The sequence below is a fragment of the Lepisosteus oculatus genome, chromosome 4, assembly GCF_040954835.1.
Source record: "Lepisosteus oculatus isolate fLepOcu1 chromosome 4, fLepOcu1.hap2, whole genome shotgun sequence".
NCBI lineage: Eukaryota > Metazoa > Chordata > Actinopteri > Semionotiformes > Lepisosteidae > Lepisosteus > Lepisosteus oculatus.
The window spans coordinates 4510790-4534299 of NC_090699.1; the positions used below are offsets into that span (position 1 = coordinate 4510790).

A 23510-nucleotide genomic window follows, 5' to 3' on the forward strand; every position below is an offset into this window, starting at 1 on the left:
TCCACACAGAGGAACCACAGACACCCAGGCATAGATGTGGTCACCTTGGAGCATAAAGTTTTAATACATGGTATGACTAAAACAAAAATAACAAACACTACCAATCCCATCAATACATATTGAGCCAGAGTACCCCCCCACGAGCCGAACACTGACTTCCACCATGAGCTGATGCCCCAATCATCAAGATTATAAGTGTGATACTTCTGTCCTTCATCATAGATGTGCTGTGGTAAATCCGGGATGTGTTCCGAATTGTCAGGGATGTCAGGGATTGTCAACACTCAGCTCCAATTACTGCGCACGTCCCCTCTTGAGAGGCTAACAAGTCATCTAAAGCCAATCGATTTTGCATTGCGACAGTCCTCATGGCCACCATCTCGTCATTGATGGTTCTTAACCCTTCGGACGTTTCGTTAGCGAGTTTTTCTAAGGACGCAGGTGTGAATAGATTCTCTAGCAAGTTTCCCTGTTCCATACCAAGGGAAAGCTATAGCAAAGAATCGTTCTACTTCAGTAATTGCTCGGGGGTGCATTTTAGAGTGATCTGGGGAGAATGGACTGTGTGCCAATATCCAGGCGTGTGGCACCACTTAGCCTAGATAGCGTGTTCCTGACCACTCTGCAGGAAGCCAGGGGTAGGCATTCTTCCCACATACTCAGTAGGTGCTGTTGGGCAGTAACCCATCTAACTGGTCCTTCCCCACTTCCCAAGTATTATTCTCCTTTCATCTTAAAGAACAGAGCTCCGCTGTTTTCTGTTCGATTACACACACTTCTTCCCATGAACTGTGTATTCCGATTATGTGTCCTGTTAAAACATAACCAGCCCCTGTATGGCCTGGCAAGGCGCAAGGCAGGTGGACGTGTACTGTGATTATAACGAGGTGCGTACCAGCCCTCAGAATCTGTGGGATTCCATCCCTGCCCTTTAGCTATTTCTCTATATGGCTGCGTTAAGTTACCTCCCTTTACATTGGCAGATATGTTCAGAGTAGTTCTATTTGTCCAATCTAGTATACGTACATGGTCGTTCATATTAAAAGGAATGACCCCCAAGGGCAGCCCTCCTTGTAGCTGGACGTGATATGGCAATACATACCCAGCATGAGCTCTGATTATTCCTTACTGACAGAAACAGCCTTTCTCCCTGATCCCTATGTTGTTCCTGGTCCCCTGTTGGACCCGCTTCTCTTACATCACACAGCAAAATGGCAGAATACAACAGCTTTAGCTGGTCAAATCTGCTTCTCTTGGAGAAGCTCTCTGACAGTGAGTGACGTGGATCCAGCGGTCTTTCCCCTCCCGCCTGACGGCCGATGCAGTGGTCAGCAGCACCTTCCCAACGGGGGCTGCAAGGTGCCTAAAGGAAACTTCTTGACCCAAACCCACTCGCCAGGGAGCAGATCATGTCCTCCTTCTGGTTGTGGCCCCAGGCCTCCAGCACCCGGTCTCTGTCAAGAGCTGTACGTACTGCCACTGACAATCAGTAATTCAACTCAAAGTTCCTTTGGTTAAGTCTGGGCTGCCCTGTGTCCTGACAGCGCTAGAGAGCATCATGTTGCAGGCCCGAGGAGCCTCCTGTAATTCCTGCAGCCATATGCCAGCATGCACCATCCTGACGTGGCCTCACCTTCTCTGTCCTGTTGTCCAGGCCTTAATGCCGCCTGTCTTCGGCTAGGGCGTTCCCCCTTAACCACCAGTGAATCACTTTTACAATGTCCCTTACACTGCATTTTTAAAGTACAATGTTTTTGCAAAATTTATAATGGTTTTCTGTGTCTGTCAATGACATTTCTGTAGTTAGCAATCAGCTGACACCTGTATTTACTGCACAGGACCTCCCACTGGTCATGTTAATGCTCTGTCTTTGATGGTGTTGAGGTGCTGTATCCTCTGTGTGTTCAGGAAAGGAGAAGGAGGAGAACTCTTAGGCTCATAAGACACTTCCAGGAGAGAAACTGTGCAGGACGTTGTTCTGAGACTCCTGTCAAGATTCTGATCACCCAGTAAATAAACCTGTGAACTTTGGTTTTTCTGTTTTTTTGCCTAAATAATGCTTTTGAATATGTAGTAATATGGTTATACATTAATCAATGTTATACTCAAATAATTTTAAGATCAAAATTTTAATCAAGACTGATTAAAGGCTAATAAAACTAAATCATAACAAAATGATTACAGTATCTTCACATACATGATTTGTGTGTCTAGGAGAGAGCTGTAATCCGCTACGTCCACATGCATGCTTTGTGTATGCATTTGTTCATGGCTGATGAGTCATGGTTTTTATTTCTCTCAGTAATTACATGCTTTTTGATTTCATTTTTTGGTCACCACGCGTACAGTTTTCTTCCTGCACATCGCTTTTACTGTATCGGCTGCCTGCATATTCGGACAGCTTTTTCCACATCCAAATCTTGCTCTCTTAGCAACCTTCCCCTGAATACATGATCTTTTATTACAGGTTCTGTTAACTCTCCACACTCACGTTTTGCTCCGTATTTGCTACTCAGATATTTGATCAATCGTTTCACCTGGTTTCTGTGCACAAGTGGAGAATCCGTGTCTCTCATAAGTCATGTATCGTTTCGGAAGGCAGTATTTTCACACGTATCCAGTATAACTTCTAACTTCACGTGTTCTCGGGCTTCAGACTGAAAGCTGTTCTAAACCTTGAGCGCTTCCTCCCCGATTATATGTTTCATCGCTTCTTTCATCCGCAACAACTGCCGATGAATACACTTCGAATCGCCGTTTAAATCGATTCCAGTTTCCAGCAGTATTACCTGCGGACTGCAGACTTGGGGCGGCTGGAACTTCTCCAGTTTCACCGGCGTTTTCTTCCCTTTGTTCAGTTTGCTGCAATTCCTTCCCCGACCCGTGTTTACTGCAGCAGGACCGCCTCTGACACCATATCGTGATTAAGGGTTCGTTTATATAAAAATATATCCAACACAAGGAATGTGTTTAACTTACCTTTCTAATTGAACGGTGAGTCAGCAGTTCGCTCACGGGTCAGCCACCTGCGAGCTCACGCACTAGCTTACTCCAGGGAGTGTCTCAAAATTACTAGACCAACTAAAACACAAGGGAGTGTGTTAAAACTACCCATCATGACAACCCCTCTGTGTCTCTCCAGTGTCCAGCTCTCCTCTGTCCAGGAGCTCTGTAGTGGTCAGTCAGGGTGTGACGGAGGGACAGTGGTCCTGGATGACTGATCTCAAGCCTGTTCTGTATGAACCCCTCTGTGTCTCTCTAGTGTCCAGCTCTCCTCTGTCCAGGAGCTCTGTAGTGGGTGGTCAGGATGCATCAGAGGGAGAGTGGCCCTGGATGGTTTATCTTCAGATCACTCCTGTCAACATGAAACCTGGAGAGTATTTTGTATGTGGTGGCTCCCTGATCAGTAGTCATTGGGTTCTCACTGCAGCACACTGACCCAGAACTGTGAGTAACTACAACTCTACTTTACCCCAAATATTATAATAATAATAATTTCTTACACTTATGTAGCACTTTTCTGGACACTCCACTCAAAGCACTTTACAGATAACGGGGATGCCCTCCACCCCCACCAGTGTGCTCTCTCTCTCTCATTACAGGGTGACACTGGGGGCCCTCTGGTGTGTAAAGAGAACAACAGATGGGTTCAGGTCGGGGTTGTGAGTTTTATAACCAGTGAGAACTGCGAAGCCCCCAACACCCTTGGGGTCCTTACCCGGGTGCTCAGCTTCAGGCCCTGGATCAGGAAGAATACAGGTGTTTGAAGCTTCATCTAATGCTGGGGAACAGCGCCCCCTGTTGCTTCAGAAGCTCAGTGCAGGCTCTTCAGTTCACAGATCTGACTCTGTTTGTAACAAGAGCAGATTATCTGACCTGTTGCACAGTTCCTCTCCCCCTTCCGATCCCTCCCCCTGCGACTCTTGGCTCTGCCCTGCCTGCTGTGAGAGATCACTTGTACTGAGACTCAATAAAGCTCCAGTCATTCACACTCCTGTGAACTAGCAAGGAGAGGATGACCTCAGGAATAGTGATTGTGTAAATTTTATCATTTAAATTATATTAAAGAGAAAGAATATTGCTGTGTACATTTTCATATTTAGCTATCATTACCACCTGTGTGTACATTAGGTATGTATTACATTACAGTAGTGTTATTATTTTCTGCTACCAAAATTTTCCTTTGAATTTTCTCTATGTGGATGTAAACCTGAAAGAGGCACATCACGTTCACAAGCTCCAGTATAATAACAGTTTAAAATTAATAAGTCTAAACAGCGTACAACTTAATTCTATAATTGGAAAAGGATGGTCCCTCAGCACTGACCAGGAATGGAAACCGGTGTTTTCTGGCAACAGCCCAACTGCTCCACGAGCCACGTTAAGCTTCATTGCTCCACCTGGTGGTTTTACAGAGCACTGCAGACACACCACTGAAACTTTCTAAATAGCTGCGGTCTCCCGCAGCTGCTGGACTGTGAACTACTGCAGTCTCCCTCGCTGGCACCTGTTTTTATAAGAGACTCTGGGGCTCCTGTCTCTGTACACACCTGCACTGGCTTTTATAAGAGACTCTGGGGCTCCTGTCTCTGTACACACCTGCACTGGCTTTTATAAGAGACTCTGGGGCTAATGTCTCTATACACCCCTGCACTGGCTTTTATAAGAGACTCTGGGGCTAATGTCTCTATACACCCCTGCACCGGCTTTTATAAGAGACTCTGGGGCTCCTGTCTCTGTACACACCTGCACCTGCTTTTATAAGAGACTCTGGGGCTCCTGTCTCTGTACACACCTGCACTGGCTTTTATAAGAGACTCTGGGGCTCCTGTCTCTGTACACACCTGCTCTGGCTTTTATAAGAGACTCTGGGGCTCCTGTCTCTGTACACACCTGCACCGGCTTTTATAATAATAAAATTTATTTTATATAACGCCTTTAAAGGTGGCTTCTCAAAGCGCTTACAGAATGACAATAAATAAAAAGAATACAAGAGATAAAACACTATTATAATATGCAGAAGAGACCATGGATGTTGGTACTAAGAAAAGCAGAGGGGTGAAGAATATAACCAGTTCAGTAAAGGCTTTTCTAAAGAAGAAGGTTTTGAGGGTAGATTTGAAGGAGTTGAGAGAAGGAGACTCTCTGATATCCTCAGGGAGAGACAGTTCCAGAGCTTGGGGGCACCTCAGGAGAAGCCCTGTCACCCCTAGAGTGTAGACGGGCTTGGGGATGAGAGACTCTGGGGTTGTCTGTTTTCACACACTTGATAGTTTCATTGTTTTTAAGGAGAAAATGTGTTGCAGTTGTTGCTGTGATTGTGAAAGGTATAGGAAATGACTTGGCATCTTGTCTGAAGGTCTTGCCCTGTGTTTCAGTGAAGTGTCAGTGTTGACACTACAGGGCTTGGTGCCACAGAAGATTCTATCGAAGTAGGAGTAGCGATTGCATTGTGTTGAACTGCAGTTCCTTGGCTATGTTGTCCAGAGTGAAGGGGCGCTGTTTCTCCCTGATCAGATGCAGGAGAATTACTAATGAGCTGCAGTACCTCCACTCTGCCTGTCCAGAGTGCAGGGGCGCTGTTTCTTCCTGATCAGCAGCAGTATTATTATTATTGAGCTGCAACTCCCCTGTCTGGCCTGTACAGACCGAGGGGGCGCTGATTCTCCCTGTTTGGCAGCAGTATCATTATTAATGAGCTGTAATTCCCCTGCCTGGCCTGCAGAGAGGGGGCGTTGTTTCTCCCTGATGGGTAGCAGCAGTATTATAAATAAGCTGTTATTCCCCTGCCTGGCCTGTACAGACTGAGGGGGTGCTGTTTTCTCACCAGATTTCCCCTTCTGTCTTCCCCGCAGTCACCATGCCTCACCAGTACCCTTTCCTGACTCCGGAGCAGAAGAAGGAGCTCTCTGATATCGCCCAGCGCATCGTTGCCCCTGGCAAGGGCATCCTGGCTGCTGATGAGTCCACAGGTAGGGGCGGCTCATTCGCTAGTTGGCCTGGTAATTGCTTAAAGAGCGGTAGAGCGTTGCGTTCCCTGTAACGTGTCTTGTGTGTTTGTGGATCTGTCTCTGTCTCTCAGTATTGGTTTGTGTGTCGGAAATCGATCAATCAATCCCTCTCCCTCTGTCGCTCTGTCTCCCTCTGTCCCTCTGTCTCCCTCCATCTTGCGTCCTCCCTCTCTTACTTTCTCCCTTTCCATATCTCCTACCTGCTGTGTCTCCTCTCTCTTCTTTCTATCGTACTTCTCTCTCTCTTTCTCTCTCACAGGCAGCAAAGAGGCTGCAGAGTATCGGGGTGGAGAACACCGAGGAGGACCTCCACTTCTCACTTCCTCTCCCCTCTCGCTGTGTCTCCTCTCTCACACCCTCGCTGTGTCTCCCCTCTCCCACAGGCAGCATGGCGAAGAGGCTGCAGAGCATCGGGGTGGAGAACACCGAGGAGCACCGCCGCTTCTACCGCCAGATCCTGTTCTCCGCCGACGACCGCGTGAAGCCCTGCATCGGCGGCGTCATCTTCTTCCACGAGACGCTGTACCAGAAGGACGACTCGGGCAAGCTCTTCCCCCAGGTCATCAAGGACAAGGGCATCGTGGTGGGCATCAAGGTGAGAGACAGGAGACACACAGAGAGAACCCTTTCCCCAGGTCATCAAGGTGAGAGACAGGAGACACACAGAGAGAAACAGGAGACACACAGAGAGAACCCTTCCCCCAGGTCATCAAGGACAAGGGCATCGTGGTGGGCATCAAGGTGAGAGACAGGAGACACACAGAGAGAACCCTTCCCCCAGGTCATCAAGGTGAGAGACAGGAGACACACAGAGAGAACCCTTCCCCCAGGTCATCAAGGTGAGAGACAGGAGACACACAGAGAGAACCCTTCCCCCAGGTCATCAAGGTGAGAGACAGGAGACACACAGAGAGAACCCTTCCCCCCGGGTCATCAAGGTGAGAGACGGGAGACACACAGAGAGAACTCTTCCCCCAGGTCATCAAGGTGAGAGACAGGAGACACACAGAGAGAACCCTTCCCCCAGGTCATCAAGGTGAGAGACAGGAAACACACAGAGAGAACCCTTCCCCCAGGTCATCAAGGTGAGAGACAGGAGACACATGGAGAGAAACAGGAGACACACAGAGAGAACCCTTCTCCCAGGTCATCAAGGAGGAGGGTATCGTGGTGGGCCTCAAGGTGAGAGACAGGAGACACACACAGACAACACTGTCTCACCCTCTGGGGGGGGGACATACCCCAACACAACATGGACTGCAATGAAGGAGAGAGGGGACACTACTCTTGACACAAATTCATGGCCTCATCTGAGCACTTCAGGTCAGTGTGGTGTAATTGTGGGATTCACCTTAATTATTGTTAATTTTTTGTTCTATGTTTCCAAACAGGTTGACAAAGGTGTTGTTCCCCTGGCTGGAACTAATGGAGAGACCACTACACAAGGTGAGACTGGAATGTCCAGTCAGTGTGTCTGTATTAACCCCCCTCTCTCTCAGTGCAGTGTTAATGTACTGGAGTGTCCAGTCAGTGTGTGTGTATTAACCCCTCTCTCTCTCCCAGGTCTGGACGGGCTGTACGAGCGCTGTGCCCAGTACAAGAAGGACGGCGCCGACTTCGCCAAGTGGCGCTGCGTGCTGAAGATCACACCCACCACCCCCTCCCATCTCGCCATCATCGAGAACGCCAACGTCCTCGCCCGCTACGCCAGCATCTGCCAGATGGTACGAGCCGGGGTCGGGGGTTAAGAGACGCATTCAGTTCCGACATCAATTATATTTCTTTTCCCACTTGAATTGACACATCTGAGAGAGTTGACCCCATCAAATTCATTTTCCTACCACTTTTATCCCGATGTAGTTTTGTAGGACACATCCTGTACTGTCTAATGCTGCACTAAGTATGTGGAAAAGCAGAAAATCACAATGGGCAAAAAGCATCGCTGTTTTCTGAGCTTTAACTTAGGCCCCAAAGTACAGTGACGAGGTTAGACATGTTCCAAGTACCAGCGGGATCCTGACCCTAGCCCTAGCTGGGGTGTAAACGGAGAGTTTCAGCAATGTGTTTCTGAAGCCTTCCGCTTAACAGGTTTAAAAACAAAAGGTTCCTCAAACTAAAAATAGGAACTTCAACAATCAAATCCCAGTGGAACAACCAAAATCCCGGTAGGACTGGTGGGCCCTGTAACCAGTTGGACATACTGGACTAGTTCAGGTTTTTGATTTGGAAGCAGTGCGTGCGCGTGCGTGTCAGTCTGTGAGCGCTGCCCCAGCCCGTGTTAACGCAGTGCCGTCGTGTCTGTGCTGCAGCATGGCATCGTGCCCATCGTGGAGCCCGAGATCCTGCCCGACGGAGACCACGACCTCAAGCGCTGCCAGTACGTCACTGAGAAGGTGAGAGAATCGGGGCGCGGGAGGGGGTGAGAGTCGGGGCGTTGGTGCATTATTGTGCTACCCCTTGAAGTGGTCTTACAGTGAGCTGCAGTTCCCCTGCTGTGCCTGAGCACCATGGGGGTGCTGTTTCTCACTGGAATAACTCCACTGAGCTGCAGTTCCCCTGCTGTGCCTGAGCACCATGGGGGCGCTGTTTCTCACTGGAATAACTCCACTGAGCTGCAGTTCCCTGCTGTGTCCGTTCCTCGGTGAGTTTGTCCGCTTGCTGTTGTGACAAACGTGGCTGCTGTGCCTCCAGGTGCTCGCCGCGGTGTACAAGGCCCTCTCCGATCACCACGTCTACCTGGAGGGCACACTCCTGAAGCCCAACATGGTGACCCCCGGTCATGCCTGCACCCAGAAATACACGCCCCAGGAGATTGCCATGGCAACGGTCACCGCCCTGCGCCGCACCGTGCCCCCCGCTGTGCCAGGTCAGGGGTCGCGGGAGTGTGAGGGGGGTTACATTTCAAGGGTGTGGGCTCCGGCGGTTGTGTGACGCCCCTCTCTCTCTCCCTCTCTGTCCCACGGGTGACGTTCCTGTCCGGTGGGCAGAGCGAGGAGGAGGCCTCCATCAACCTCAACGCCATCAACCAGTGCCCCCTGCACAAGCCCTGGGCCCTGACCTTCTCGTACGGCCGCGCGCTGCAGGCCTCCGCGCTGAAGGCCTGGGCAGGCAAGAAGGAGAACGCCAAGGCCTCCCAGGAGGAGTACATCAAGAGAGCAACAGTACTGACCCACTGTCTCACTGACTGTCTCACTGACTGACCCACTGTCTCACTGACTGACCCACTGACCCACTGACCCACTGACCCACTGTCTCACTGACAGACTAACTGACGTTCTGACACACTGAGTGACCCACTGTCACACTGACTCACTGACTGACCCAGTGACACAGTGACTGACCCACTGTCACACTGACACAATGACATGGAGGAGAGCACCAAGCCCTCACAGGTACTGACACATCGACTGACGCACTGAAACCTGCCACAGAGAAACAGATCAGGACAGCTTCCTGCTTTTTAAGGAAATAAGTGCCCTGGACAGTCGATCAGTGAGTGTTTCCCTGGGGACCAGCAGTGAAGCCGGGTGGAGGGGCAGTCTGCTGCTCGGACACTCTGTACTGAGCTGGTGCTGATATCTGTCTCTCCCTCTCTCTCAGACTAACAGCCAGGCTGCGGTCGGGAAGTATGTTCCCACCGGAGACAAAGGCGCAGCTGCTGGAGAATCCCTGTTCGTTGCCAACCACGCCTACTGAGAACACTCCACCCCTGATGAAGACACGCCCCCTGTCGTGACATCATCATATGGGGGCGGGACTCTCGAGGGGAGACGTGGCGAGACGGACATCGCCTTCAGCCAATCGGGCGCCTGCGTTTGTGTAGTTAACTGTGCTGTCCTGGTAGTTGTAGACCCTTCTGTGTGATGTCACTTCCTGTTCCATGTTGTGCCTTCTCTCCTTTTTGCCTCTAATATTGGGGGGGAAAAAATAAATAAAGGTAACCCACAAATGCTGGATTTTGAGTTTTATGGGGAGATTGTCAAATTGTTTCGCTTCTGGAGCAATAAGTGTCTTTACTAGGACGGGAGAACTTACCCCTGTCTCCTGCGGTCAGTGAGCTTGTTACTGAATCAGGAAGTCCAGCAGTGATGTGGACTCAGGGTCACTCCTGAGACTACACTGTGTGAATGAAGACTGCTGGAGGTTCGAGGGGGCTGTCTCACCCCTGGGCTGCTCAGGGACAGGTCGAGCAGAAGGAAAAGACTCAGTGTTTCGGCTGCAGAGTCTCTTCAGGCCTGAGGGAAGACGAGGAGAGCAGGAGAGTCCTGTGCTGGTGTCCTGAGACTGCTGTAGGGAGGAGGGGGTCAGTCCAGCTGGCTGTCTCTTGATTTCAAGCAGCTGAACTAGAACAGGCTAAACTCAGGCTCATAACTGAGGTCCTTAGGCGGTTTCCAGTAGCGTTAGTGATATTGACAGGCAGCCCTGAGCTTGATAGCTCTATTAACCAGTACTGGACACCACAGGAACACCGGTCAGCTCAGATACTCGACACAGCTGGGGCTGATGCTGACCAGCACACACTTCCACAGGAAGAAGCATTAACAGATAATTCCCCTCCGGTGTGTGTGTGTGTGTGTGTGTGTGTGTGTGTGTGTGTGTGTGTGTGTGTGTGTGTGTGTGTGTGTGTGTGTGACAACAGGACAGACAGGAGTCCTCAAGTGTTTGTGTGTGATAATAGGAGAGACAGGAGTACTCAGGTGTGTGTGTGACAACAGGAGAGACAGGAGTCCTCAGGTGTGTGTGACAACAGGAGAGACAGGAGTCCTCAGGAGTGCATGAAAACAAGAAGGACCATGTTTAAGGTTTTATTTATTCTCTTTGACTATTTCAAGTAGAGAGTCAGAAATGGACTGTAAAGCTGGTGTCACATCACTGCAGGATCCCAATAGAAAACTGAAAAACACTCTGGTCCCTCTCCCACAGTGATCTTAAGTGTGAGGCTCCTCTGTTCATCTCCTCACACACTGGCTGACCCTGACACTTAGACTCATGGGAGAACCAGCTGTGACACTGGGCAGAGAGAACTGAGACCAGACGTGTGAAGTCCAAACCTGCATGAGAATAGAGACGATTACAGCACGTTTTGTTCCAACAAATATTAAATTACACGAAAACCAGCCTGTCATTGAGAGAAGGAGAAGGGGTGAATCAAATTTCAGGATCATTTTTGTTTCTGACGTCTTTCTGCTGTGGGAGGTGAGAAACCCTTCTTTGAGAATGCAGACAGAGAGATCGGTGTGATCATGGCCGTCTGAAGTGAAATGAGAAACAATGGGCTTGGAGAGATCTTTCATCTTCACAGCCCTGACGTGTTCTCTGAAGCGTCTCCGAGTCTCCTTCCTGTTTCAATATTCCATACATTTTAATTATAATAAGTCTTACTTTTAGTTGAGTAAAACAGCCATTTTAGTCATATAGACATTTTAGTCAAGAAGTTTAATTTATTTCCATAATAAAATGTATTTCTAAGAAAATATGTAACAGCTCAAAGTTAATATTCATTTTGTCAAAAGTGTTTTCCCGCGGTACAGCACTGCGTCACGAAGTGAACAAAGTGAAATATTTCAGATGCGGTCGGAGAGGGCGGTACTGAGAGTCCTGAACTTGAAGTTTCTCAGGTTGTTCTGAGAGTTTGGACTAAACACGGCTGGGATTTAAAAAAGTAGCGAATTGTAGCATGTTTTGTTCCAAGGTAGAAAGAGGGAGAAAATAATGAAAGGAAACAAATATACATCCCAAAGTTACACAAATAATCCCTCAGATAATGATGCTCATCCTGCTGAATACATGAACTGCTGAAGCAGTGCAGTAATCTCCCGGTGCAGTCTCTCCTGTTTCAGGTTAGTTTATATATATTAAACACAGCTGAACACAACACCAGGAATGAGTTTAACTTCACTTTTTACTGGAACAGTTATTTAGCAGCTCAGCCATCTACTAACTCGCCTGCTCTAGGGAGCGTCTCACAATCACCACACTAACCAGCGAACAAGGGAGTGTGTTAAAACTACCTCTCATGACACAGTCCCTCTGTGGACAGAGAATCGTCCACATGAAATGTCCAAACGGCAGGACGGAAGACAAGACTGACACGGAGCCCAAGTTTCTGTCCGTGAAGAAAAAAACTCGCTGCTGCCATAAACTTTTGGGCTTCCATATGAAGGAAAACAGAGCTTCACTGGACGATTATCACACTTCATTGGGAATCAAAGACCAGAAAAAAGATTAACGGACACAGCGCGTCCACTTTCCCCTGGGTCAGAGATCACATAGAACTTCCCTCACACTAAGCAAAGCTCCACACAATAAACCCCATAAGAACATAAAATACACAATACTGAACATGCTGATGTGACCCTGTCTAAGAGGAGCCGGGTATTAGACTGGCTGTAGCTGCTCACAAACACACGGCTAGTTACAAACTACAACTCCCATAACCACCCTGAGCCACTTCCTGTCTGGGTCACAGTCCCTGTTCCTCCTGGCTGTGGTGACGTCAGCGGGTCCCTCCCCGTTCTGGCAGCTTCACGGTCACCGGCGCGCGCAGGAGAGACTCACACGGGATTTCATTTTTTAAAGTTTATTTTCTCAAAAATTAGAAAAAAAAACACAGCAGGGTTTCCAGAGATATTTACAAGTCAGGAGTACAGCAGGCTGGTAGCGCGTTATCTCGCCCTCTCTCGTACATGTTATTTTCCCCCGTTTAAATGTGTTATAGTAAATAAAACAATTTAAACACAACATCATCTACAATTACTACTATATTTCTGACCTCACCTCAGTGCCCGTCAGTAAACCCGTCTCCCAGTGTGAGCAGTGGACAGAGAGCTGGGAGAGAGTCAGCCTGTGTTCATGAGTCAGTGACGGGTTTAATCTCCACACTGACAGCAGGCAGCAGCTCAAGGTCTTTATTATAATCCCAGGTACCGAAGACAGGATAGATCTTCTCCCCCTGAATGAAGACCATGTCAGTGAAAGTGTAGACATGAGCTCTGGACTCCACTGTGTAAAAGGAGACCTTCCTCTCCTCAATATCCACACACACCCCCAGCTTCCTGGGCTTCAGACTGAGGGGGAGACGGGTCTCAGGGGCAGTGAGAGCAGAGAAATCAGACTGGTAAGAGTCAGAGTCCAGACACCAGTAACCCTGCTGGGGAGAGAAGCTGAACACCCCTTTCCTCTCTGCAGACTCTCTGGTCACTCCTATTCTCCAGCTGTTGTTCACCTCCACCTCCCAGTAGTGTCTCCCTGAGGTGAAGGCCTCCCTGCTCACGACACAGGGCTCTTCATCAAACCTGTGAGGATTGTCAGAGAGACTCTTCCTCTCTCCCCGTCTCACTCTCTTCCCATCCTCAGACAGGCTGAGCTCACAGTGAGCTGTATCAGGGTCCAGAGTCACAGCAGCTGGGGAATAAAACACAAACATCACAACAGGCTCCTGCCGATCACAGTCCAACTCAACTCCATCAGACTGTGAAATGTCTTTGTCCCCAAACACACCGAGAGAGAAACACCAGTCAATTACTAATGACTGCTCTTCCCTTCCAGAGAAACGACATCTTCTTCACTGTTTCACTAGTGTTACACATGGGAGTGATCCCCAATATCCTCTAAATACAAACATTAAACACTTGTGTTCACAGCGATGAAACTTTATTTTTTTAAACGACATTATTAATAAACACAGGACTGACCGGACTGCAGGAGAAACTACAGCCCGACCACTCGCTTTCAAACACTTCACAACCCACCACAACGACCTGTATACTGTAAGAAACTGGACAGCCTGTCTGTTAAACCGGTTTATTTCAAATCCCAGATCATCAGCTCGTTCATCTTCTCTAAGACCATTTTCCTGACGACGCAGAATAAAAAAGTGCCGAATTCAAAAGACTGAATAATGCTCGTTTGTTACAGAAAATATATATATCATGGAGAAAGCAAAGCCTTACTGAAATATAAGAAAGCCTTCACACTTACTTTGAAAATGCCAAGAAATATCCAGTGTTCAATTTAAAGCAGAAATAACACATCCAGAAAGACGAGAGAAACAGAGGCGCTCATACTGACTTCAGACTGCTCGCGCTCACTGTCCGCCTCTCTGATAGGAGACTCCAGCTGTCAATCAGTGAGCTCTGACCACTGACAGATGGGGGGCGGGTCTTATACATGCCCAGAGCGAATGGGGGTTTTAATCAATTTAATTCAAGAAGCTTTATTCGCATGACTAATGAATACTGACTTAATACTCTCCTCATACTTAATACTTCAGTGTTAACTCTTGATACTTAATACTTTCTTTTTGTCTGCCGGTCAATCTAGTGAAGATCAAAGAGATTCTTCTCAGTTCTGATTTTTTTTACTCCTGGAGAATAGAAAGGTTGAAAAAAGAGCCTGTCCAGTATAAATATATTGGACATGGCCTAGAAAAATAGGTATCTACATGTGCTACATTTTCAAAAATCACTTTTGAAGAAATGAAATGTTTTTTTGGGGGGGTCGATATTTCTTCCTAGTGTGGGTACTGAGTAAGATATATATAAATCTGATGTTTCAGACTCACAAACACACAAACACTCCAGGTGGGAATTAGCTTTGAGGGGCTGGAGGTTAAAGAGGTTCAGCTCCCGAAAATACAATATTAACACAGCCAGAGGAAAGAGGGAAACAGAAGAAGAAAAGGTGATTTTATAATGTTTCTTCCTGATGACCCATCAGCCTGGTTGACATGTGAAGAGAAGCAGCCATTTCTCAGACAAGAGAGAGGCCTACAGGCCCCAGAGGAGCCCCTGTACCAGAGTCCCACTGCTGCCTCTCACAAGAGGCTGTGTGTCTGTGAAGCTGCAGGGGAAGAGTACTGTCATTATACCATCCTTTTAGTCCAACCTTTAACAGTGTTTCTCCTTAGGATTTGAATGGCTTGTTATTATGAGACTGGCTCTGCTCCTGATTCCTCCTGATATTCCACAGTTATTCCCAAATCCAGGGTCACTGGCTCTGCCAAATTCAGCCTGTAGACCCTCAGTCAGGAGTGAGCAGAGACCAGAGCACATGGCCCCTCAGGGAAAATGAGTTTTCTACACTGTCAGTTACCTCCAGGAGAGACTCATACTGGCCATTAGACTAAAACACAGGATGGAGATAGAAATTCCCACCATGATACTTTGATCTTCACAGCCCACAAGTAGGATGTTACAGAAACATGAGATTGAAATACATCTCCTTCTGTTTACAGACCATCTCACACTAAAGAGACCTTCTGGACTCAAGAACTCAATAACCCCAGACACTAGAGCTTAAAACAGTATCTCTATCATCAAGAAGAGACAGACCTACCTGCAGCACTGCACAGCCACTGCCACTCTGAAACACAGAGATACAGACACTGTTAATCACAGTCACACACTGGAACACAGAGATACAGACACTGTTAATCACGGACTCACACTGGACCACAGAGACACAGACACTGTTAATCACAGTCACACTTTGGGCTCCACGTTGAGACAACGATGTCACGACAGTTTACATTATGAATCTCTTAGTACCAAAACTCAGGGGGTCAGAGGTAATGAAATTCACTGGAGACAAGTAATGTTTTCTTGAACTGGTTTCTTTCAAGAGACTAAAAGTTAAAATTACAAGAGAACTTCAGACATACTGTATCAGTATAAAACAAATCAGAAGCTCAGCTTCATTCACACTGAAACCAGTGTGAAACCTCCTCTTTATTGCTCATGTTCTAAGAATTGAAAAAAATACATTAGTAATATAGAAGTATTTTAAAACAGACTTCTATGATGTGTTATTTTTATGATACATTGTTGGTGTTGTCCAGGTCTTTCCTGATCCAACAGAATTGCCCTTTTGGGAGCTCCCTGGCCCCAGTTCCCCAGTTTAAATACCCCTCTGTCCTCCACACACACTGACAGGGAGAGAGCTGGAGCCCAGCAGGAGCTGTGACTTTACACACAGTGGACTTACGCAGGTCAGGGATGGGGCTGCCTTCACCTGTACAGAAGAAAGGAGAGGGTCAGTACTGAGCTGTAGTGTCCTGGGGGACACTGTGTCCAGCACAGGCAATACTGGGGTTATACCCCAGACAGGTGAACAGGGCAAAGGTCATGTAAAGATATAGTTTATAGTGTGACAGTGTGTGGGTTATCCGGCTGTGCTGTTCGCTGGCTTTATGTCAAATATCTCTGAAGGAGATTGAGCACCAGTGTGAAAACAGCTCACAACCAGCAGCCAACTGAGACCCAGCAGTGTGAGCCTGGCCAGTACCTGGAGGGGAGACTCCTGGGAGAGCTGAGGCTGCTGCTGGAAGAGGTGTTAGTGGGGCCAGTAGGGGGCGCTCACCCTGCATGCCCCAGTACAGTGATTGGGACACATATTACTGTTATTATGTAGGATCATGAGGTCAGCAGTGAAATAGTGTTCTTATCATCATTTGTGTAAATATTGTAATAACGGATTTTATCATCTCTGTGTAGGACTCATGATTTGTACCCTTGACATGTAGTCTCCTACAGACTGTGAGATTTTCACAGTAAAAAGGTTTTGATTTAGGTTGTGTGATTTTATAGCTCAGTCAGTCCAGCATAGACATGACTCCACTGGCTGAATGACAACATGATCACTGTGAAAGGAGATGAGGTTTTCCACAGGAATATGATGTGAACCTGCAGTGAATCTCAGTTTACACTGATTCTCATTCTCCTTACTCTTTTATCAGTGCATTTCTCACCAGGAATCAATACTCATTAATATTAGTGCTCTATAGCTGTACTGTGTCTGTATCTTCAACAGGAAATAGACCTACCTGCAGAACTGCACAGCCACTGCCATTCTGAAACACAGAGATACAGACATTGTTAATCCCAGTCATACACTGGACCACAGAGACACAGACACTGAATCACAGTCACACACTGAAACACAGAGATACAGACACTGTTAATCACAGACACACACTGGAACACAGAGACACAGACACTGTTAATCCCAGTCACACACTGGACCACAGAGATACAGACACTGAATCACAGTCACACACTGAAACACAGAGATACAGACACTGTTAATCACAGACACACACTGGAACACAGAGACACAGACACTGTTAATCACAGACACACACTGGAACACAGAGACACAGACACTGTGAATCACAGTCATATACTGGGAATAAGATGTCAGTACAGTCAGTCAGCAGAGTTTCATCACAGTGTACATATGTGATTTAAGGATAGGAGCTCTCTTAACAGCATCTGCAGAGAGAGAGAGAGAGAGAGAGAGAGAGAGTAGATCTTTATTATATTAAAGACCTTTATTGCTTCTTACCTGTTATTATACCAGAGTTTATACTACTAGTATGCAGTCAGTTCATTTCAGGATCCCCAGTCTCCACTGCAGTGTGGATCAGAGTGTCAGTGAGTGTGAGCTGCAGTGGCTATAAGACTGGAGTCTCACTCAATAAGACTGAGCAGCACAAGGCAATAAGACACACAGACACATCACAGGACACCCTGGAGTGTGATCCTTGAGCCACTGACAGAGATAAGAAAGAAACACAGTCTGCAGTCTCCAGCACTGAGGGATATTTCAGATTTAAATAACCATCCATTGATACTGAATTCTGTTCATTGTTCAGTCAGATGAGTGAAAGTGTGGGCTGCTCTCACACAGACTAAGGGTCCTGTACCCACAGTGACCAGTATCACTAACTGAGTGATCTGTACCCACAGTGACCAGTATCACTGACAGAGAAACAGAGATGTCCTTCTCACTGGTCACACTGCCTGATCTGTGGACATCAGCTGGACAGTGAGAGATGACCAGTCACACTCCATGGTGAGCACATGTCCACACCAGGCCTGATCCAACAAGACTGACACACAGACAGTATCAGTCTGACACAGACAGGGGCCCAGCTGGCTGAACACAAGCAGTCAGAGCAGTGTCACACTGCTGAGCATCTATTTTCAAAGAAGGGGACCCTACGCAGGTATGATCATGTGTAAACAGTGAAATCCAAGGTCAAGGTCTTAAAACTAACAAAAGGTCAAAAACCAAAAGGGAAATTTAAACCAAAAAATACTCAAGTCTAAACCCAGAAATCGAGGTGGAAAAAGCAAGCCAAAAATCCCAAAACCTAGAGGGAGTCTTGGGAAGATTTCATCACAGTGAAAGAACCATATAGCTCTCAAGGACTAACCCTCTACTGAGCACTGTGGACACAGAGCAGGGTTCAGGTAGGCTGGAGGGGAGGCCTGGTGATTGGTTAACGAGGTCTGATTAACCTACACCTCCCCAGAGCAGATGAGGTACATGCAATCGGCTTGGGTGCCCTCTGGTGGCAGGATGCTGGTACTGTAACAACCAGCTGTGTTGTTCCAGCACTATAGACACTGTGTGTAACAGCAGGACACAGGCAGGACTCCCACAGTGTCAAGATACAGTCTGTTCACTCAGGACAGGGGGCTGATGGCCTGTTGTCAGTCTGAATGGAGACTCTTCAGACAAGAGTGAAGATAATGTGTCTTTGACACATTAGAAGAGAGCAAAGAAGACTGATATTCATACAAGCAGCATTTCTTACTTTATAGTTTCTGCTGCCAGTTAGTTTCTTTCATCCATGCAAGTGGTCTAAAACTAAAGTTTTCATTAAAATATTAACTTTGAAAATGTGTATTAGGACCAAACTGAGAGGGAGTCATAACTGAGTAAGATCTCCTTATTTACATTGTTGTACAGGAATTTCTCTATTTCTCTGTAGCTTCTATTGCTTTTGTAAATCTTCACAACTGATCAAATACCTGTGTGTATTACTGATGAAAATAAAAGAAGGATACAATACAGTTCATTACAGTAGAGTACAGTAAACTGCAGAACAACAGTGCACTCAAATATAATTCATTAGTGTTTGTATTGGTGGATCTGTGATCTCACAGACACAGAAGATCACTTGCCCAGTTCTGCGAGGATGACAGGAATGGCTGGAAATAATAAGACATGATTTAGACCATCAGAGCTCTGGTGTCTGATGACACTCAAATTGGTTTAAGTTTTCAAGTTCAAATTGGCAGTTAATAGCTCCTTCCATAAATAAACTGTCAATTATAAGAAAAGTGTAAATAAACAAGTTGTTCAACGTGGATCTTGTATCATAATAACATACAATTCAGTTAGAACACTGGTGCAGGATCATTTACAGAGGAGCTCCTGCTGAAATCACTACAGGACACAGCACAGAGAGTCTGACTGATTTACTCACCATTGAGTTTCTCCTCCCCTGTAAGAAACACAGACAGGACACTCAGTGACACAGGATCAGGGCAGTAGAAGCTGAAAAAATACATTTGCCATGTTTTCTATTACAGATATTCTATATCTCACTGAACAAAAGAACATAAGAGACAGAATCCTAGCAGGTCATTCTGCTCATCTAGCCATATGTTTGACAGTAATTGATCCACAGATCTTATTCAACCCTTTCTGCTGTGAACTTCCACAGAACTGACCCCTCTTACCTCAGTTCTCTCTGATAGATGAAAAGGTCTGTCTCTCTGCAGTACATCTGTGACTTCTGTGATAGATTTGCAGGTCTGACACTCTCTACCATTCATCTGTGATTTCCCCTTTAAGGATCTCCACCCCCTGCTGTCAGATGATTTTCTGGACACTCCACTCAAAGTGCTTTACAGGTAATGGGGATCCCCTCCACCACCACCAGTGTGAAGCCCCACCTGGATGATGTGACGGCAGCCATAGTGCGCCAGAGCGCTCACCACACATCAGCTATTACTGGGGAGGAGAGCAGAGTGATGAAGCCAATTAATAGATGGGGATTATTAGGAGGCCATGACTGGTAAGGGAAATTTGGCAAGGAAGGGTTGGGGGGTCTTTGAATGGGCTTGACTACGGTGACAAAGATAGATACTTTGGAATCAGAGGACTGCACTACTCTGTAAGTGAATACTTAAACTACTGCAGTTCTGTGTGGTTGTCAAATCTTATTCTAATATTAAAATTGAAATATTTATTCACCTGTTAGTGCCTTTCTGCATTAATCATACTGTACAGTAGCAATAAACAATCTCACGAAATACAATGATTACACACAACTCTGCACAAACTACTGTACAGTATTTCACAATATTGTGTAACACTAACAGAAATATTTTTATTTCATAGAGTACACAGAATTATTAGAAATTGTGTATAAATAGTAATTAGAAAAAAGTTAATTTTATTTTACATGTTGCTTTTTAAAATATATACTATACACAGAGGCTTTAAGAACATATTGTACTGTAATTTATAGCAATTGTAACAATCCTGGAGCCTGAGCACCTGACCTTCATCGTCCAGCTTGCCCTCTCCTCTCTCTATAAAGAGTCCAGTTTCCTCTCTCTGTCTCTCTGGCCATCACTCTCTCCCTCTTTACCTTCTTCCTTCCTGTCCTATCAGAGTGACCAGCATGCCTGTGTCCTTAACAAGGACAGGAGGCCAGTTCACTGCACTCCCAGTCTCCTGCCTCTCTTGTCCTCCTGCAGAGGGAAACTACAGAGAATCGCTACAACATATTGTAGTTTCAAGACATGTGATCATTAGGCTAAGGAGAAAGAACAGATTAAATGGAGCTGCTTTCACAAGTGTCACCTGTTGATCTGTTTTGAGCAGTGAAGGGCTGATTGTGGCTCACTGGTATAATGCAGTGAGTTTATCTCAGGGTTTGATGTGTATTATAAATGTTTGTATTATAGATGTTTGTATTATAGATGGCTGCATCTGTAGCTCTCCTGGAGGGTAGTTCTCTCTCAAGACTAGAAGATGCTCTGGCTAATGAGCTAAAAGTTTTCGTTTTTTTAGTTCCTACTTGCTGGATTGTAAATTGTCAGTTGTTATCAAGAGGAATGTCCTGAGCTGCTCATACACAGAGGAATTTTAAATCCTTCCTGACACAGACATTCAGACACACATGTCTATATATAATGAGCACATACTGTCCATTCTTCTCCACTGGATCACCAGAAGTACTGATGCTGCTACAGTAACAGCTGCTGTTAGGAAGAGAGTCACCATCCATCCAGAGGGAGCAGGGAAATAGTCTCCTGAAAACAAAATAAATTAAGAATAAATAGGTAAATGTAGTGTCATTCTGTAGCGTTGTCATGGCAGCCAACCTCTCCCCTTCTCTCCTGTCATTCAGTGCTGGTTGCCATGGATATACAATAAAACAGGAGACCTGGATCACCTGGGCAGAGTCTGATTGTGCCTGTGTAGGAGATGTGGGCTTTTAATTTACTGTTGATTACTGTTTGATTGTAAATTGCAAGAGTACTTGACAACTTTTAAGAGCCAATCAACCATTATAATTTATATTCTTCACACCCTGATTCTAAATATACAAAATACAGTTTATTGATAAAACACCAACACACGCATAACAAGCAAAAAAATATATTAGAATATACTGTATCAGTTCCGATCTGCTGCAATACAAAAGGCTAATTGTTCACTCGGGGATAACAAAGCTCAGAGACCAAGACATGTTATTGGTTACCTTCTAGGTTTTATCAGTCTCATATAATTAAATTACAGTATTACATGCACTACAGAAAGCACACTGACAGGTTACATCACAGTGTGGTATGGCAACTGAGGTACTGCTGACCGCAGAGCCCTACAGCGGGTGGTGGACACTGCCCAGTCCATCACTGGGGTTGCTCTCCCATCTATACAGGACATTGATGACAGACTGTGCTTGAGGAAAGCTCTGAGCATCATCAAAGACCCCACACACCCCAGCTACAGACTGTATGACCCTCTACCATCTGGAGCATCCAGGCCTGGACTACCAGATTCAGAGACAGTGTTTACCCCTGAAATATCAAACTATATCAATATAAAACTTCCAGCCTCTCTCACCTACAATCTGAACCCTCACAGTGCCTTCTCTCTCTATCAAAACTCAAACACACATTGAAATCTACCTCTACCTCACATGTAAAGACGTTCACTCCCCATTATTTTCTGTCCTTTATTTCATTCTGTTGATGTATGATTTTGCACATGTCTCTGTCTTTCTTTTCTTGCACCATTGTATTGTACTACTTACTGTCTGAGAGCGAGTAAATAGCATTTCTTTATACCTTAGACCTGTGTATGAGTATGATGACAATAAACTTGAACTTGTTGAACTTCAGTCTTGCAATAATACTCTGTGCTCAGTTTGTCTTCTTGTGTGGGGCTGCAAGGTACACAGATGAGAAGAACTAGGCTCATCCTGGCTATAGCTGCTTCTGAATGTGTTTGATTATTCTGGATGTTGTAAAGAGTCCAACTGTCTTATTTCATTGAGGTGAAAATAACAGTGGGTTTGTGGACACAAGGTCTCTTCTGTTTCAGATAGATGATCACGGGGAGAAGTCTGTACTCTTCTGAGTCACTCTCTTGACTTGGTGAAAAGTTAAGGTCCTGACTCAGACTGCTGGCAGACATGTGGTTATAAAGGTCAGAAGACCAGTTCAGTTGGAGAGATTCAAAGTCAGTGAGTTAAGCAGTGAAAATGAACTGGATTCTTGTTTTTAAGGTGGGAATTGGCTGAGATGCCATTAGGAACCCACCCTGCAGACCCCCAATTAGTGAAACTTGCTTTGGGTGATGAGCAGTAACCTTGGACCTGTGGACAAGACAGACTCACTGGATCCCATGTTTCCTAGATATGACCTTTGTATCACTGGACCAAGACCCTAGACTGTGACTGCCTGCATGTTGTCACTCCTGTGTGTTTACTGCACACACCACACTGCCTGTCCCCACTCTTGTGTGTTTACTGCACACACCACACTGCCTGTCCCCACTCCTGTGTGTTAACTGCACACACTGCACCACCTGTCCCCTCTCCAGTCTGCTCCCCTCCTGCACTCAGGTTCACTTCACCCCCACAGCCCGCTGCTCAGCTCCTCCTTCAGTGACATCACATGTAGTACAAAGTCAGTTAACAAGGTACTTTTATGTTTAAGCTCAGTGCTAAAGGATCTAATAGCTAAAGAGTTAACTTGAATGTATCTTGATTTTTTCTGAATTCATATTTATAAGTTGATTATCAGGCAAAACGTTTACAAAAACATTCTTGTAAAGAGTGTAGAGGCAAGGCTTATTAAAATACAGGAATTAAGTTTTCTGCTCCCTTGCCAGTCCCTCCCTCTCTTTCATCTCAGTGGTGCTTGATACAGAAGAGGTCAGTCCATTTGGTTAACAATTAAGGTTTTTCTAGCCGATAGTGTCCTGATAAGGAACAGCTCCCCAATTCCTGAGATTCTCCAGCAACCTTAATAATGTTCATTTCAGCGCCTAAAAGTCTGGGAGATTCCAAGGGAGTCTGATTCAAAGTTGTTTACAACTTTGAGGTCAGGGGGCTTGGTTACTCATCACCAGCAAATCAGGAACTGGCTGGGCAGGTTAACCCCACGTGGGTCTCTGATGCCCATG

At 46.2% G+C, this 23510-nt stretch overlaps 4 protein-coding genes across 6 annotated transcripts in view; 1 reads left to right on the forward strand and 3 right to left on the reverse strand.

Annotated features, from left to right (window-relative positions):
* Nucleotides 1-23510, reverse strand: part of LOC138238068 (butyrophilin subfamily 2 member A2-like) — a 168947-nt gene that overhangs the window by 135081 nt on the left and 10356 nt on the right. The gene's annotated exons all lie outside the window — the stretch shown is intronic.
* The window catches only part of LOC138238196 (fructose-bisphosphate aldolase A-like), a 216302-nt gene that overhangs the window by 47330 nt on the left and 145462 nt on the right, over nt 1-23510 (reverse strand). The window lies entirely within an intron of this gene.
* Nucleotides 1-23510, reverse strand: part of LOC107076383 (butyrophilin subfamily 1 member A1-like) — an 86794-nt gene that overhangs the window by 29704 nt on the left and 33580 nt on the right. The window contains exon 6 of one of the 3 annotated variants that reach the window (XM_069187897.1): nt 21020-21127. The exons of the other annotated variants lie outside the window; for them this stretch is intronic. Coding sequence (XP_069043998.1) covers nt 21020-21127 — 108 coding nt within the window. The remainder of the gene's footprint in view (nt 1-21019; nt 21128-23510) is intronic. 3 annotated transcript variants of the gene reach the window in all.
* Nucleotides 5850-9967, forward strand: LOC138238071 (fructose-bisphosphate aldolase A-like). Its single transcript, XM_069187932.1, has 8 exons — nt 5850-5972; nt 6395-6606; nt 7403-7457; nt 7575-7735; nt 8321-8404; nt 8703-8877; nt 8973-9172; nt 9612-9967. The coding sequence occupies exons 1-8, from the start codon at nt 5861-5863 to the stop codon at nt 9705-9707; spliced, it is 1095 nt and encodes a 364-aa protein (XP_069044033.1). The 5' UTR covers nt 5850-5860; the 3' UTR covers nt 9708-9967.

Coding starts and splice junctions, on each gene's coding strand:
- LOC138238071 (XM_069187932.1), top strand. CDS start 5,861: ATGCCTCACCAGTACCCTTTCCTGACTCCGGAGCAGAAGAAGGAGCTC. Junction 7,736..8,320: donor ACGCCAGCATCTGCCAGATG/GTACGAGCCGGG, acceptor TCTGTGCTGCAG/CATGGCATCGTGCCCATCGT. Junction 8,878..8,972: donor CGTGCCCCCCGCTGTGCCAG/GTCAGGGGTCGC, acceptor TCTCTGTCCCAC/GGGTGACGTTCCTGTCCGGT.